The sequence below is a fragment of the Sebastes fasciatus genome, chromosome 11 (assembly GCF_043250625.1).
Source record: "Sebastes fasciatus isolate fSebFas1 chromosome 11, fSebFas1.pri, whole genome shotgun sequence".
Taxonomy (NCBI): Eukaryota; Metazoa; Chordata; class Actinopteri; order Perciformes; family Sebastidae; genus Sebastes; species Sebastes fasciatus.
The window spans coordinates 31,183,841-31,200,758 of NC_133805.1; the positions used below are offsets into that span (position 1 = coordinate 31,183,841).

The following is a 16,918-nucleotide window of genomic DNA, read 5'->3' on the forward strand; positions in this document are numbered from 1 at the left end:
AAAGCTGTAAGAAACTGACTTAAGCATCCTCTATATTCTGTAATTTTCCAGAGAGACTCAATCACAAAATGTGTCAAAACTAGGGCTGTCAAAGTGTACGCGATAGCATGTTAACTCAAATTGGCTTTAATGACAACAATTTCATTAAAGCAGCACACATTTCTGGTTGTAGCAGGCTCCGTTTTAAAGCTAGAGTGACATACTGGCATCATATGAAACTAGAACCTAATGAATCCATTGGTACCAACCATGTTATACTAGCTTGTAACGAAGGAGGCTAAATAACGCTCCAAACTTCAGCTAAATTTTGGCGAGTAAAAACTGGCCATTTTCAAAGGGGTCCCTTGACCTCTGACCTCCTGATATGTGAATGTAAGTGGGTTCTATGGGTACCCACAAGTCTCCCCTTTACAGACATGCTTTATGATAATAACATGCAGTTTGGGGCAAGTCATAGTCAAGTCAGCACACTGACAGCTGTTGTTGCCTGTTGGGCTGCAGTTTACCATGTTATGATTTGAGCATATTGTTTTATGCTAAATGCAGTCCTTTGAGGGTTTCTGGACAATATCTGCCATTGTTTTGTGTTATTAATTAATTTCCAATAATAAATATAAACATACATTGGCATAAAGCAGCATATTTGCCCACTCCCATGTTGATAAGAGTATTAAATACTTGACAAATCTCCCTTTAAGGTACATTTTGAACAGATTAAAAATTTGCGAATAATCGCGATTAACTATTATAATCGATTGATAGCCCTAGTCAAAATATAAATAAAACAGCACAATGTGTCTGTCTGTCTATTCAATATAAAGCTACCATTAACAGCCAGTTATTTTAGCACACAGACTGGAAACAGGGGGAAACAGCTAGCCTGGCTCTAACAACATCTGCCTATCAGCACCTCTAAAGCTCACTAATTACCATGTTATATTAACGTATTCAATCCAAGTGTAGAAACAACAATTTGCCATTTTAAGGGGGTGGGTGTGAGGGAGGGGGGAGTTGGTGACTGGTCCCAGGCAAGAAATAGTCTGGCACATGACCCCCGGGAAACCGCAAATTGTAATTTTTATGCATTAGATATATTGTGTTAATAATTAGTGAGCTTTAGAGGTGATGGTAAGCAGATTCTGCAACCTTTCCACAGAGCCAGGCTAGCTGTTCCCCCGGTTTCCCAGTCTTTGTGCTAAGCTAAGCTAACTGGCTGTTGGCTGTAGCCTGGTTCAGATATGTCGAACTATTTCTTTAAAGTTACTAGTTTGAACACCTGGCTGGGCAGGTATCGCCCCTACTCCCAGCTGTTCAGGTGTGCATCTCTCTAACTGAAAGCAGAAGACTAGTTTTATCTGCGAATCCCCAGATTATAAAGGAACTAGAATTACCGCCTCGCAGTTTACATTCGTGTCTGTCCAAAATTTCATCAGTTCATTATTTTATCGTAGTAAAAATTTGTGTGAAATTGTCATAATCAGCACATGAATTCTTGTGTTATGGCCAAAAACGTGTTTTGTGAGGTCGCAGTGACCTTTGACCACCAAAATCAAATCAGTTCATCCTTGAATCAAGTGGACGTTTGTGCCAAATTTGAAGAAATTCGCTCAAGGAGTTTGTGACATATCACGACAATGGGATGGAGGTAAGGTCACAGTGACCTTGACCTTTGACGTTTGACCATCAAAATCAAATCAGTTCATCCTTGAATCCAAGTGGACGTTTGTGCCAAATTTGTAGAAATTCCCTCAAGGTGTTCCTGAGATATCACCTTCACGAGAAATGACCGGCGCCAGCGCAGAGGCATAAACACATGAGGATATAACCAGCAAACCTTTCCTGAACAGGCTTTACCTGGAGTGTTGAGGAGGCGGGACTTCCTGCAGTGGTAGGACAGTTCCTGTTCGCAGTGCTCTGATTGGCTGATGACGGCCAATAGCTGCTCCTCTTCCGTCGAGTAGTCAAAGTGAACCGAATGCTGGTTAACACCTGGAGACGGTCGGACTCTGGTCAGCTCTGTGTTGTTGTGATGGATCACAATCCATGTGTTCTCCTCTGGTGGGATAGATAGATATTGATTACTGATTATTGTTGCTCATTATGGATTGATTCATTTGCATTTGTTTATTATTTATTCTTGTTTGACATATCTATCATACACTTGCCATTACCAGTTGGCATCTTATGTCATCTTTGGCTCTGGCACTTTCACTCAGATTTAAAGGAATGTTTTGTGTATTATTTTTCTTATCAACAGTTGAGAGGATTGAGACCACTCTTAGATCAGGTGTGTGTAAGGCGGGAAGCCAAACAGTGTTTGACCGTGTCGTGCCATGCTGTGCCGTGCCGTGTAACAGTATATAACTTGTTGGCTTGGGTTCTACTGGATGGAAACAGAGATGGAACAATATACTGACTCCATGATTCTATGGTGAGCATATGAAATGTGAATAAATGTGTCAGCTAATTCAAAGTTATACAACGCTCTGGACATTAGTTTGTTTTTAGAGCACGTGTCAGAGCAAGTTGTCCTGTTTACCCCTCAGTGGCTTATAGATATTATTTAGTTGTTAAAAGTCACTACACTTAGCTTAGCACAAAGACTGAAACTAGAGGGAAACAGCTAGACCCAGAATGCAACCACCAGCTCACTAATTAACACACTGTTGCTTTTATATTTCACTTTTTTGTATGGATTAACCAAATGAGATATCAAATGTTCCTTAGTGAGGTTTAGAGCCAGGCTAGCTGTTTCCCTACAGTCTTTATGCTAAGCTAAGCTAATCGCCTCCTGGCTAGAGAACAGGCATGAAAGTGGTACTGAGGTCTGCTGTCCAGCTGCCGTCTATGAGAGCCGGCTGTCAATCACTCACTAACTCCGACCAAACGGTCAAACTAGGCAGCGCTGATCAAATATGAATCAATATTCTGATACTGTAATGTATTGTGAGATCTCTTGAGTGAATACATGGGGAATACCAAGCACCGCTCACATGACCGGAGCACAGCCAATAAGAACGCTCTCTCTCAATGAAATGACGTGTGATTGGTCAAAGTCTTCCGTCACAGACTAGATTTTCTAAAGTCTGAAAACAGAGCCATGAAGAGGTGCAGAAGTCTAGTTTTCTCTCAGAACAATTTAATTACAATATGCTGAGAGATTATTATGGAATTTTTGCCCAATGATGCCAAAAAATGTCCTACTGACGCTTTAAATATTTTCCAAATTGGTTAGCTGATGCTTCAGAACTGATCTTGGAAAAATTGTTTCTACTGCTGGTGCAGCAGCTCCGATGAATAATCTACGATGTAACCTAAAACACTTCCAGTACCTTCAGTAATATTAATTTACCCGCCTGTTGACTGCTTTCATTACGTTTTACACTATCTTATTTATTGTCTGTTGTTCTGTTATATTAATGACTCCGTCTGCTTTTGTTATTTCATTTGGCTGTGTAACTATTAACAGGGCTGTAGATGAGGATGTATGTATACTCTGCCAACATACCCTGTATAAATAAAGATTAAATACATTAAGCATCTTTGAACTTAAACTTAAGAGAAAGAGAAACAGAGTGACGGATACGGAGAGAAAACAAATAACAGAGACTAGAAAAAAAGAATTTCATCGCTATTAAGATTTATACACGCACACAAATTATATGAAGTGGTGAGACTTTATTATTCATGTTTATGTGATTAAACACATGACAGAAAAAAAGAGAAGAAAACAGGATGGAAGACAAAGTGGATCAGTGCGTGATGAGAAAGCATCATTTACAATTATGAGGAAATGAGCGTGTGTGTGTGCGTGTGTGTGTGTGTGTGTCACCTGTCATGTTGCAGTAGACCAGCTGCGGTTTGATTGGTCCGCTGCCGTCCACGTCGATATAAAAATGTCCCGACGTGTTGCCGTTGTGTTTGTACGCCTCGCAGGACTGTTCGTACACAGCTGGGAGGAAAATAATGAGATCAGCTCAACATGAATCACATCAGAAGGCAGAGACACACAGGAGCTGAGGGGGGACGGCACACTGTGGAGGATTATGGGTGCTGCCACCACTCAATCACCGTCTCATAACCAGAGTGAAGACAGTCATGTTAAGTTTTATTTCTGCAGCAGCGTCCCCCAAAGTAAAGATTAATCCAACTGGAGAGGACAGTAATGACTGATGGGAGAACGAGGGCTCAATAAATAAAACTTTAGACCTTTATTAGCCCTGCCTCTTCCTCTCTGTCTCTACAAGTCTTCCTCCCTCCTCACACACACACCAGTCGTCCTCTGCAATCAAAGAATCGAGCCCCTTCGAGTCAAATCCATATCTCGAGGTTCCCACACTCTGTTTACCTGTTTATCTCTCTTCTTATTCATCACGTTGCCTCAGCGTGGTCAGGAATAAGGTTCAAAACATCAGCTATAAAAAGGAGACCACTGTGGGAATCGCTCCCCTTTTGGTTTGAAGGATTTGCCTCGAAGGAATCGGCACAGAACCGATACAGTAGCTCTCACCAAAGCTCACCTTTCTGCTGCAGTTTAATTTATTCATTCAGTATTTGGTAGTTTAGTCACAGCTACAGTCTCATTAACCTTCATCATATCTCTCACATACAAACAGGTTTCATAATACTGTATCCTCCTCCACTGGACAGAAAGGATGTGCAGATATCAAATATAGCTAACCGGAGGTGGTCTTGAGGTGCTGAATTTTATATCCAGAGCATTAATATATCAGTAAACAACTATTTGATATGTAAGGATATAGCGGAGCAATGTCTACCTGAGCGTATGTGTGTTGTAATCCGAGCCGCGTTTCTGCTTTGTCTACTGGTCCAGCCACGCATGCATGTTGTTACATGTGAGTCCCAGTGTGTGTGCTCCACTGGTTATGCCTGGTTCAGACTACACAATATCAGCCCGATTATAGCCTGACACGGCCGTCGTAGGGGATCGGGAACGATAAATGAGTGTCGTGTGCGAAAATCTATCTCGTTTAGTGTGTAATAGTACACGACAACCGACACCACGTCTGGGGACGCCCCACAACGAAAAGTCTAGCCTGTCAGAATTTTTCGTCTAGAAACGCCTAGTGTGACATCTCCAACGACGTGTTCCTTTGCTTTGACCAATCAGGTGCTCTCTCCAGCGCGCAGTTGCAGTCAGGTCACTTGGCAATAAACAAACATGGCGAAAAGGAGGAGGGATGCCGAGTTTGCTGCTGTCAGGTGGGACAACCAAACTGACGAAAAATTCATTGAGTTGTGGCGACTGTACCACCGCCTATTTGACGTTTCGTCGAGGGAGTACTGTGACAGAGTCAAAAAGGAAAAAAGTTTGCGAAAAATAGCGGAAGCACTTCATGGACAGCCCATACCGTCCTCTCTGTGCCACCCAGGAGTGAATCCACAACCATTTTTCTTTCTTTTCTTTTTCTTTTCGCAACACCAGACCGCCAGCATCACACACAACGCTTCTGTCGCCATGATCGACAGTTACTTCAACCGCCCCCCCCGATGACGTCTGAACTCGCGCATGATCGTGGAATACGACGTGCCGTGATTGATCGTGGTCATACGTGTAGTCTTGCCAGTCACCCGACCAAGACACCGCAAGAGTTTATGGCGCTGTGATCGTTAGATCTGACATGGTGACCATCGTCAAAGACAAAAATATTGTGTAGTCTGATCCCGGCATTAGCTAATTGCCGCCGCTTTGCACTGTGCGTCAGTTACAGCTGATAACATCGTCCCGACCGACGTCCTCGTCGTTGAAACACAACGTCAATCCCCCAAGTTTGGTGAGAAACTTGAATACCGGTGAGTACAGTTGTTGTTGAGATGTTTTCATAGCAATATCAAATAGATAATAGAGAGGGAATTATGAATTGTTTAACTTTCTAACACTAGCTCTAAGCAACTTATAATACATCATTAACACTACTAATGCCTCTGTTTGTAAGATCAGAATTGTTTGTTAACAGCGACACCTGTGGCCGTTAAGTCAACTAAAGTCAGCATCCTGTTGCTCGCGCTTGTGCTCGCTCTACATAGACATGAACGAGCATCGCTCAAAACAGTGAGGAGACACACGTCAGCTAAAAGCACAATGTCACTCTATATTTCAGCTGCTTGGCAGTAATGTTAGCTGAGCAGACGAAGGTCTCTCCATGAATCACTGCTGATCCTAGTGTTGGCTTTTCCTGCCTCAGCCTCGCGGCCGGAGGGAACAGGGGAGACACCAGAGTTTTGGTCGGAGACGATAACGTTTCTCTCTGCGGAGCCCCGTCACTTCACAAGACACGGGAAACCTCTGTTGGTCTGGAGGAGCAGCAGCAGTTATTTCTGCACAAACGTCCACTGAACATTCACTAGATATTCTCAGAGCTAAACTAACTCTTCTGCAGTGTGGAGTGTGCGTGCATGCACGTGAGAGTGGAGCGAAAGAGCGAAAATGAGCGGTGTGTGTGAGTGAAGGTAGGCAGAGGAGCAGAGGAGCAGAGTACAGCAGAGACTCCAGTCCTGGAGACCAAACATACGGTCCCCCCTGCGTCCAACACTGTTTAACAGACGGGCTTCACTAGATACAACCAAGAGGTTTTGGTGCTTCCGTGTAGTTTGTGTTGGAGTCTGAGTCTGAACAGCGTAGCCACACGCGAGTGACATGGGACACCGACCCGGATTGATTTACACGTGGTATAAGTTACAAACAGTCCCTTTAAGTAAAAATACAATAATTTATTTAATTCACACACACATTCACACACACATTCATACACTGATGGCAGAGGATACCATGCAAGTTGCCAGGGGTAGATTCAGTGCAGTGAAGCTTCATTTCATGTAGAGTAACTGGTAGCTTTCCCAACACTGACAGATATGATCTGAATTTGGAATTTATCACCTTTAAAGGTTGATTCCAGTTCATGAAAATTCGGGGTTGTAATTTTGTAGTTTTGGCCATCGTTTGTATTTGTTATGCTGATGTGGCGCTCACCAAAGTGACGGCTGAGATGTGGGAACATGCCGACATCGCTAAAACAAAATCCAATAAAGCAAGAAACACGAGAGGTCAGACAATCAGACAGGTTGCAAACAAAATGAACGTAACCGGTTAAATATAAACTAATTCATTTGAAGATGAAATTCAAAGTGAGTGCACAGTAATCCCTTTTTGCACAGGAAAACAGTGCATGCACAAGTACGGTAAGTACAATAGGTCAAATCTGAAACAGAAAGTTGATCTGTAAACTGTGATGTGAAACTTGGATCTTTACTATCAGACAGTTTGGGTTTGTATCTCTTCCAAATAAGTTGACATAGTGGTTTGTTTAAAAGCTGTCTGATCAACACTGCTTGTGTTTGTTGCCTCGTTCTCACATCTCAGTTATTAACTTGTTGAATAAGATATTTTTATAAACAACAGAATTAATGGCCATAACTACCAAAATAAGATACAGGTTGTAAAGAATTGGAATTATCCCAAATGTGCACAGGCTGCAATGTAAAGAAATGATTAAGAAACACTCTTTTGCTCTCACACACTGTAAATGTGAGTAATGTCATGGCCTAAACATGAATTATAATAATATGTCCTTCATTTAATCAAATACATGGCAGCTAAAACTATTCTAAGTTTGTTTGGTCAGTGCCTGTGTATAAAGCTCTTGCCATTTAAAATGTGCCATTCAAAAAAGCATGAATTTTATTATCTTTGTTTAATGTGTTATTATATTTTAATGGGTTTGTACCACAGGATGTTTCATCTAATTTAATTTCTTTCTCTGTTTGCTCTGCCTCTGAGTTTCAATTATTCAGGAGAAAAAAACAACATAATTCTATTCGACACACTGCCTCATTCCTAATGTGTATTCCATCAGTCCCGTCTCACCCCTCCGTCTCTGTCTCTCCTCATTTGGTTTGGTGGTTATGTGCTGATGTTTGACCGACAGGTGACTTACAGCTGTGGCAGGTTGCTCCGCTGTAGCCGCTCTCAGAGCAGTTACAGTGGAAGACGGTCCAGGACTGACTGCAGCGGCTGCCGTGTTCACAACGACTGGGGGAACACCTGAGAGAGAGGAGAAGCACAATATCAGTATATGTTATTAGGCTTGATTTATTTGTTTGTTATAGTAACATATCAGTTATCCTGGATCTGCTGCCAAATAACAAAGCAGGCGGTTGAAACCAAACACTGATTATATATTTTAATGTCAAACATTTGATATGAAACATCGTTTATATTTGAGCTGATTCCCTTTCATCTCAGCAGGACACATTTACTGCATTTGCATACATGCTTCTTGAATACCCAAATTAAAAGACATACTCCCTGATTTTGTCATAAAGCCAAATCATAAAATTTCCTCCCGGCAACTGTGATTTGTGTTTAGTTATTAAACTGGATATATTGCTATAATACTGTAACAATCAATTTAGTGAGCAGTTAAATGCCAGCTCTATTAGTCGTGGTTTAATCTCTATAAACAGATATCACATGGATGTAGAATCTGGAGGCAACGGGACAAGATTTTGGTATCAGAAGCGTTCTGGTTTCTGTTTGTAGTCCGAGTAGTATCGATCAATCATGTTCGAGCAAGCTTTGGTTGACTGCAGGCAAACAGTCCGTGTGGAGAGCAAAAGATGCGGCACGCATTGGCCAAAATGCAACAGTTAGTGTGAACTCTCTGTCTCCCAACTCCAACTCCATTATCCCTCCTCAAGTTGCTAATCAGACTGTAAACAGTAGCCGTGTTTCCATTCATGTATTTCTATGCATATTTTGAAGTATGGCATTAGAAAAGCTGTATGGAAACGGCAACATTTGATAAAACTTCCTCAATTGTGAAATAAAGTTTTTAATCACACTTGAGGTGGTTTTTGCCTTCGTCAAAAAGAGTTATCCATTTAGCGAATCAACTCTTTTTTCAATCATGCACGATTGCCTCGCTTCACAGCATTGGACGCTTGATGGGTTGCCACTAGACACAAGGCGCTAAGCACCTGATTGGTTGAATGTTTTCCCTCGTGGGCAGCTGCTCCCAGCTTTCAACCCGGAACCAACACGGCGACTCGTTTGGAAACTTTCTTCTCTTATATCGCAGAAGAAGTTCAATGAAATGTGTTTCTGAAAACATTTTATGTGAGAAATAAGCCACGCAGTTGTTAAATCTGTCTTTATTTTTGATCAACAATGTTTAGTTTAAAAGTTTCTAGTGAGTTTCCAGAGGTGGCGAGTCGCACCGGACACCCCTGATTTGCATAAAGTAGCCTAGACCTCAACTTTATGCAAATGAGGAGCAGCCAACGTGACCCCCCGTCTCTCGAATCGTCGCCTGTGGACATGTACCACATGCCTTGGTGCTTAAGGCAAAATTCTGATGATTGAGACTAGGCTCCATTAGCCACTGCTACCATAACATGCTGGTCGGTTGATTGCATTGTGGGTAAGGTAGGCACCAGGTTTTGACAAGGAAGAAAAATGCATCATTTTCAATCCTTTTGTTTTTTATTGTCCAACTCTGTTATAGGAGTCAAATACTACATCGGTGGTGCTTTCTTTATAACTGAAATAAATGTTTGAGCGTCTACCTGCATGTTGCAACTTACAAACGTTTGCATTACTGTGGTGGTTCTTATGAAAGTGTTAGTGAGCATTTAAAAGCACAGATAGTCCTTACAGACCATCTCTTTCTAACCATCATCAGCCCTTCCTGTTCCGTCTTTATAAGAATAGTGATGATTGGGGAAACCATGCTTTCAAACTCCCACTACCTTTCAAAGAGATAAAACTACTTCATTAAACCAAATGAGCCTCTTGAAAATGCAGGAGGGAAAAACCTTTTAGCTGAAGATCTTCAAGGTTATTTAAGAATAAAACGTCAAATAGAACATCTTTCATTTTTAATATTGTTTTGTTGTATTTATAAAGGTCTGTGAGGTTGCTGAAAAACACCAAACTTTCTCATGTTGAATCAAAAGATGCCTTCTGCAGAATATTCAGTAGAAACACCTTTCACCTTTCCCCAGAGAGATCAAAAGAATAATTTCATTACTTTCTCACTTTAGATGTTTCTTTAGTTTTATATAAAAAGGAAAAGTTTTCTGCTGAATAGAAAATATTCTTTCACTTCTTCTCAGAGGCAGATCTTCTCTGATTGAACTGTGCTGCTCTTCTAAAGTGCTGCCATACTGTTTGAAGAAGCTCTATGAATCCAGCTCCCAGGAGACTTCTCTGAAGCTCCGTGTGTTATTTATAGATAAATATCATACTGCTGTAACCATCATGACATCAGTCCTATGTGGGAGGGAGGAGAGGGACGGATGGAACTGAAGGAGGGGGGCAACGATTGTCCAAACACATTTATTTCACGCTGCAAATTAAATAGTATCATTAGAAACAGGGTCCTTATAGATGATGTTCAGTATACTGGATGTGGGTGGCTCACTGTATAAGCTCCCAAGGGAGTTCAGGAAATAGTTATGAAATAAAAAGCATTCATAATGACGAGCATCCATTTTGATATGCTCACAGATTTTACATTGACCTGTCAGTGCACGTTAGGTCAGATACGGCAGTATATTGTGACGTACTCCTTGCTGATGCATCAGCGAAGGCCAATCCACATACACAAACAGTGCATGTGTCAATTTAAGACAAACATGCATAAAGAGCAGATGTTGCAGTAAATTCTGTGTAAGACACGGTCATTATTCAAAATCAATGTGTATCACGATATCGTCATCTTATTGTGGCCTCTGTATCGTGCTACGTATGGTATCGTGAGGTCGTAGGCGACACACAGTCTTAGTGCACGCGTGAATGTGACTCCTATCCTGATGGCCGATGTAATTCATGAAAGCCAATGATCGGGTCATTTTTTTTTAACCCTCTGAGACCCACAAAAGACTTTTCTTTTGTCTTTTTTAGGAGGGACAGGGGGTCTTTAGGAGGAGATAGCAGGTCAACAGTAGATGTCACATAGTGCAGGCCCGTCGTCAGGCGGGGGCAAAGGGTACAGCTGTACCCGGGCCGAGTTGAATCTTTCGGACACACTGAGTGGCCGACCGACCGACCAAACCCGTGGAGAAATGTAAAGCTATTGTCGGTTCATTATGAAACTGTGGCGGGCGTAATTAACGGGAAACACTGGATCCTGATCCGTGTCCCTCAGCTGATCAATGAGAGATGACGTCACCTCCAGAGGGTCGGACTCATACATGGATTCAGATGTCCCAAATCATAAATATAAATATGATGTAATGGAACTTCCTGCTGTAGGCCCCTATATGATAAAGTATGATGATAGTCAAGATGACAGAAGTTGAGTTGATTAACTAGATTCACATGATTTGAGTCAAGTGATTCACATGTTTTGTTATTTCAGAGTTCTTTTTGCCATAGGTTTATTTTATCAATAGTTTAATTTAAAATCAATACACGGGCTGGATAAGACCTGGGACCCTTAAAGTAACCGTGTTTATTTCCATTGAATAAGAGAGCATTTATACATTAACCATCATTGTGGCATGTCTTGATGAACCACAGTGAAGGTGTCAATAAATAAATAATTAATAAGGTCTATGACTCTAAATTAGAAAAGTTCTGATCAGTCAGGAATAGACGTTGTTTTAAATATTAATAACTATTACAGACTGTGGGCTATAACACACTAGAAGCCTGATTCTCCTTTACAATAATTCACTAGCTACATGTTTACAATCAGACAGGCAAACTCATTAAAATACACAGTAATTAAGATTAGTGTATATGATGGAATAGTAGCATTAGAATGTACCACAGGTCACCAAAATTGGGCTTTATAAAAAATAATCTTGGAGTTAAGATACTGGTATCATATGAAACTGGGCGACCTGGATTCGGGGTAGAAGAGGGGCCCAATTTGGAAAATCTGTCCCCATGCCCATAATTCCTAATGGCTGGCCTGCATAGAAGTGGTGTACATCATCTGAAAACTGGAACCTGAAGATTAATTTCAGATGCAGCTCAGCACTGTGTGTCACGTTCTTCTAGTCATAATCAGAAATAAACATGAATTCATGAATTCATGAATTAATTAAAATAAATTGATGATCAAAAATACCTCCAAATATACCACATTAAGTAACAAGACCTTGAGGAACATCGTAGAAAAAGACATGCTGTGATTTGGCATCAAAACTTTTGATATTTTGAGATTTCTGCAAGAATTGCATTTTGATTATCTTTATTATACTGATGATTATCCTAGAGGTCACAACAGGTCATTTTATACAGGGAGGTCAAATTTTAAAAAATGGTCTCACTACAATGAAATGGTTACTATAGCGACTAACATCATCAGCTTTACAATGATACACACTTTATGTAATTCTAAAACTGTTTAGGGACCCCAGTATGCAGAAATAGTAACACATCATGTTTAGAATAGGCAAAAATAACACATTTATACTGCATTTAAAAAACCAACTGCATGTGATTATCATAAAGTGGGCATGTCTGTAAAGGGGAGACTCATGGGTACCCATAGAACCCATTCACATATCTCGAGGTCAGAGGTCAAGGGACCCCTTTTGAAAATGGCCATGCCAGTTTTTCCTCGCCAAAATTTAGCCTAACTTTGGAGCGTTATTTAGCCTCCTTCCCAACGAGCTACTATGACATGGTTGGTACCGATGGCTTCCTCAGGTTTTTTAGTTTCATATGATATCTGTAACTTCTCTCTAGCTCTAAATGTACAGTATTTAGCAGGCAGCAGTAGAAATGTTGGCACCTTTACAGCAGTGGCAGAACATGCCAACAGCATACAAACCATATTGTAGGATACATTTTCCCATAAAAAACATCCAAAATGGCCACAAGAATCAGATTGTTTGAGTCTGAGCTCTCCTCAAAGAGAGCCGTACCGCCGCCTTTGACTCGAAGTGACAACTAAAGAAAACAGCCTTAAAAAGCTGTGCAGAACAAAATGAACTGGGAAGAAACTTTTGTCTGGACTCATTCTGCTATTTCTTCATGTGCTAGTCAGTGTATGATATTTAGGCAGAGTAATAGGAACTAGATGACAACACAGTGTTATATAAAAAATACTTACTTTTAAGGAACTAAATTGCTAAAACTGCTACAAAGGTGGGTCATGTCAAATTAGATGTCAGTTAGCACCCTGTTAACTATACTATATACTGCTGTATATAGTATAGCCTATTGAGTGAGTTAACAGGGTGTCAATCCTTTCTCTGTTGGTTAGTTTTCTCCTTGAAATCAAAGTTTTTTGACCATTACACTTGCATTGTTGGTACAAATCATTTTTACTTTTTATGGCACTTTCACAAGCCATAGTGCGTTTAGCTAGTCTGAATCAGAGATGCATTGATACTTTTGGTTCGTTTTCCCAATAATTCTGGTTTAGTTTCACAGTGCACAAACAAAGCGGACCAATTTAAAAAAACAAGTTGCAGGGCGCCTGGGTTAGCTCAGTTGGTAGAGCGGGCGTCCATGTATTAAAGGTCACATATTATACTCCATTTAAACTAGTTATTATAGGTCTCAGACACCTCCAAACCATGTCTCTGAAGTTTTTTTTCAAAAAAACAATCAGATCATGCATTCCAGCATGTCTCTATAACCTCTGTTTCAGCCCATTTCCAAAAGTGCTGATTTCTGTGTCTGTAGCCTCTGTCTCCTCCCACTCTGCTCTGATTGGTCAGCGTTTTCTGTCAATCAAACATCCTCAACAACAGCGTCACCCTCCCCCTCCCTCCCGGAGAAGCTCTCTCTCTCTCTCTCTCTCTTTAGAGAGAGAGAGAGAGAGAGACGAGTGGAGAGATAGCAGCTAGAATAAAGTTTATAAACCACTTTAAAGTTTATAAACCAGAAACTTCACCCAGCGCACGTTACCGGAGGAATCTGATCAGAAATCGGCGACACATGATGAACATCTGCGGTCCAGATTCCAGGTTTTCCTGACGGTTTCTCTCAGGTAAATAATGCTGTTTATATCTCTGTTAGTTAGCTCAGTGTTTACCTCATGCATCAACTCTGTAAACCGTAAACATACACTCTGTTTTACGTCTGTCTTTACAGATCCATCTGTGAGAATGACCGACAGAATCATCCCAGAGGAGAGCAGACAGCTGAGAGCAGACAGCTGAGAGCAGATGGCTCTGTTTACATGGAGATACAAAGCTAACCCGGTAGCATGTAGCTAACCCGTTAGCATGTAGCTACATGCTACCGCTATGACACGGTGTGTAAACACAGCGACCATCAGGGTGGAAAATAGAAGATGTGAAACAGTAGTCAGTTCATTATTTCTGCTAAAAGATAAATGTATGGAAGATCAGAGTAATGGTATATTATTTACAGTAGTAGCTGTCTCTGTGTTACCATGACTACAGACCACCGGAGCTTAGCTTACCATAGTTTACCAGAGCTGAAGACTTTCTCCTGTACCATGTCACATAACTAACTAACAGGTGAGATGATTACAAATGCTGTGAATAATTAATATTGTCATCTGTCTACTCAAATAAAGTTTGACTGTGAAACAGAAATGTGTTGTGTTGCTTACAAGTCACTATTTACTACCTGTAATCTGCTACATGCATGACATCAAATATATATAATATATAAATATCATCTGTTTAAACAGTGTAATTACATAAAGCCTTTGTGAAAGAACATGTTATATTTAGATGATGGGAGTACATGAAGCCTGTTCTGCTGGTTCTTGCAGACTAACTGTAGGGAGCTACTTTGCTCAAGTTCGGTTGAGGAGGAGAGACAGTGACGCGCTGTGGGCCGGGGTCAGCTACTGAAGGTTCTCTCTGGTTCGACCAGGAAACCCTCACGTGACTTGCATTCCCTAATGACGTCAAGATACAAGGAAAAAAGCGAATTTTTTTTCTGCACCCATTTCCGGACAAACGGAGGAGGAGAAAAAGAGAGAGGATGGTCTTTTATGATACTATGGTGGCCTGTAGACACACTGGGGACAGATATTGATGTTTAAAAGACATGGAAAAGTGCATTTTGCATAATAGGTGACCTTTAAGGCTTGGTCCTGACCGCGGCCTGTGGCCCTTTCCGCATCCACTCTCTCTCTCCCCCCTTTCACGACTCTATCCACTGTCCTGTCATAAAAATGGAAAATGCCCCCAAAAAAAAAACTTTAAAAAAAACCCAAGTTGCTTAGGGTCGTGCATATGAAGGAGCAAATTGATCTTTTTCATCTTCAGAGCTTTGAGAACTTTGATTCACCTTGATTCGGCACTGATCCACTACAAGAATCCCTTCTCCACTTTATCTCGAACGACTTTCATCCCTATTTTTGTGGACTTTATCATATTCTGTATGTTCTCTTTGGCCCAGATGTCAAACGAACGTCGGACTTCTGCAGAAGTCCAGGTCTGTCTTCTCCCACTCATGTTAACCTGTCATTTACCTGTGTCCATCTCGACAAATGCCTTCACAGGCAGCCTGCGCTTTGGTTACCTTGGAAACGGTCCGAAACCACCTCTTGCAGGCGGTCTCGGTCTGGTTGTATTAGTACGATTACTGCGTTCACAACCGCCAAAACGAACTGCCCCAGAGTTTGATTAAAGCAGACTAAATGTTTGCTTGTGAAAGCGCCCTAAAGTTCTATAAGTTATCTCATGTAATATATTGTAAACTCACATATTTCCTATTACATTTTATCCATATATAATATTACATATATAATATTATATCGTGTCTGTAACAGGACTTATAATGATAAAAATGTGTCCATGTTGTATTAGTTCATTACCCTATTAGTTCTGGATAATCCCCAAAACACAATGTCAATAGTTTTCATAGGGGCTATTTATTTGGTAGAAAGTAGTGCCGATAAAAAAAACTGTTTAAAGGTACAGTGTGTAGGATCTGGCGGCATCTAGTGGTGAGGTTGTCGATTGCAACTAACTGAAGCTTCTCCTGTGTGCCAAGCGTGTAGAGAAGCTACGATGGCTGACGTGAAAATGCCAATGTCCCTCTTTAGAGCCAGTGTTTGGTTTGTCCGCTGTGGGCTACTGTAGAAACATGGTGGCCGGCTCCAAGAAGAGGACCCGCTCCCTATGTAGATATAAACGCTCATTAAGAAAACTAGAGCTGTCAAAGTAAACGCAATAATAACGCTTTGACGCAAACTTGTTTTAACGCCACTAATTTCTTTAACGCATAAACGCAGCTTGTGATTTTGAGGTTGTAGCGGCTCAGTTATAAAGCTAGACTGAAGATACTGGTATCATAGTAAACTAGAAGAGGTAAGCTAGCTTGTCCCGAAGGAAGCTAAATAACGCTTGCGATTAAATATTGTAATCGATTGACAGCCCAAAACATTCAGGAATTCAGGTGATTAAACACTAAAGAAAACACACTTATTGATATAATAATAATAATGCCTGAGATGCTCAGGCAGGGAGCTCCACAGCTGAGGGGTCCAGACATTATATTCCATTTCTGCCAATAGATCCCCCTGATTGTTACACACTGTCCCTTTAAGATGAGGTCTGTCAACCCTGTGAGCGCCACAAACCATTCTCATTCACCTCCATGGTATAGGCGTGGTGCTAGAAATCTTAGAGACAGAAAACCTCAAAACCTGTACAAATAAAACCAAAAGTATCGCAAGATGTTAAGCTGACACTTTAAATAACAGAGCTCAGTTCACAGCTCTGCTCTGCGGCGTCTCTGGTGAAATACAGAAAGACATCCTGTGACCTCATTCTGCTGAGAAAAAGGTGGACGACAGGAGACGATGAGTAAAGGTGTTTTTTATCCACACTGGTTGCTTTCCATCTGTTACAAGACCGGCTGGCACCTCCAGGAGGTTTGAGACAAACACACACACACACAAATTTAAGTCACAGGTGTTTGCGAAGCTTTGCAGTGTGTCTATGTTGT

General features: G+C 41.1%; 1 protein-coding gene across 2 annotated transcripts in view; it reads right to left on the reverse strand.

Annotated features, from left to right (window-relative positions):
• LOC141777744 (contactin-associated protein-like 4) overlaps window positions 1-16,918 on the reverse strand; it is a 168,494-nt gene that overhangs the window by 48,753 nt on the left and 102,823 nt on the right. For both annotated transcript variants that reach the window (XM_074652267.1, XM_074652266.1), the window contains exons 11-13: window positions 7,956-8,062; window positions 3,833-3,952; window positions 1,855-2,055 (exon numbers count right to left, since the gene is read on the reverse strand). In XM_074652267.1, coding sequence (XP_074508368.1) covers window positions 1,855-2,055; window positions 3,833-3,952; window positions 7,956-8,062 — 428 coding nt within the window. The remainder of the gene's footprint in view (window positions 1-1,854; window positions 2,056-3,832; window positions 3,953-7,955; window positions 8,063-16,918) is intronic.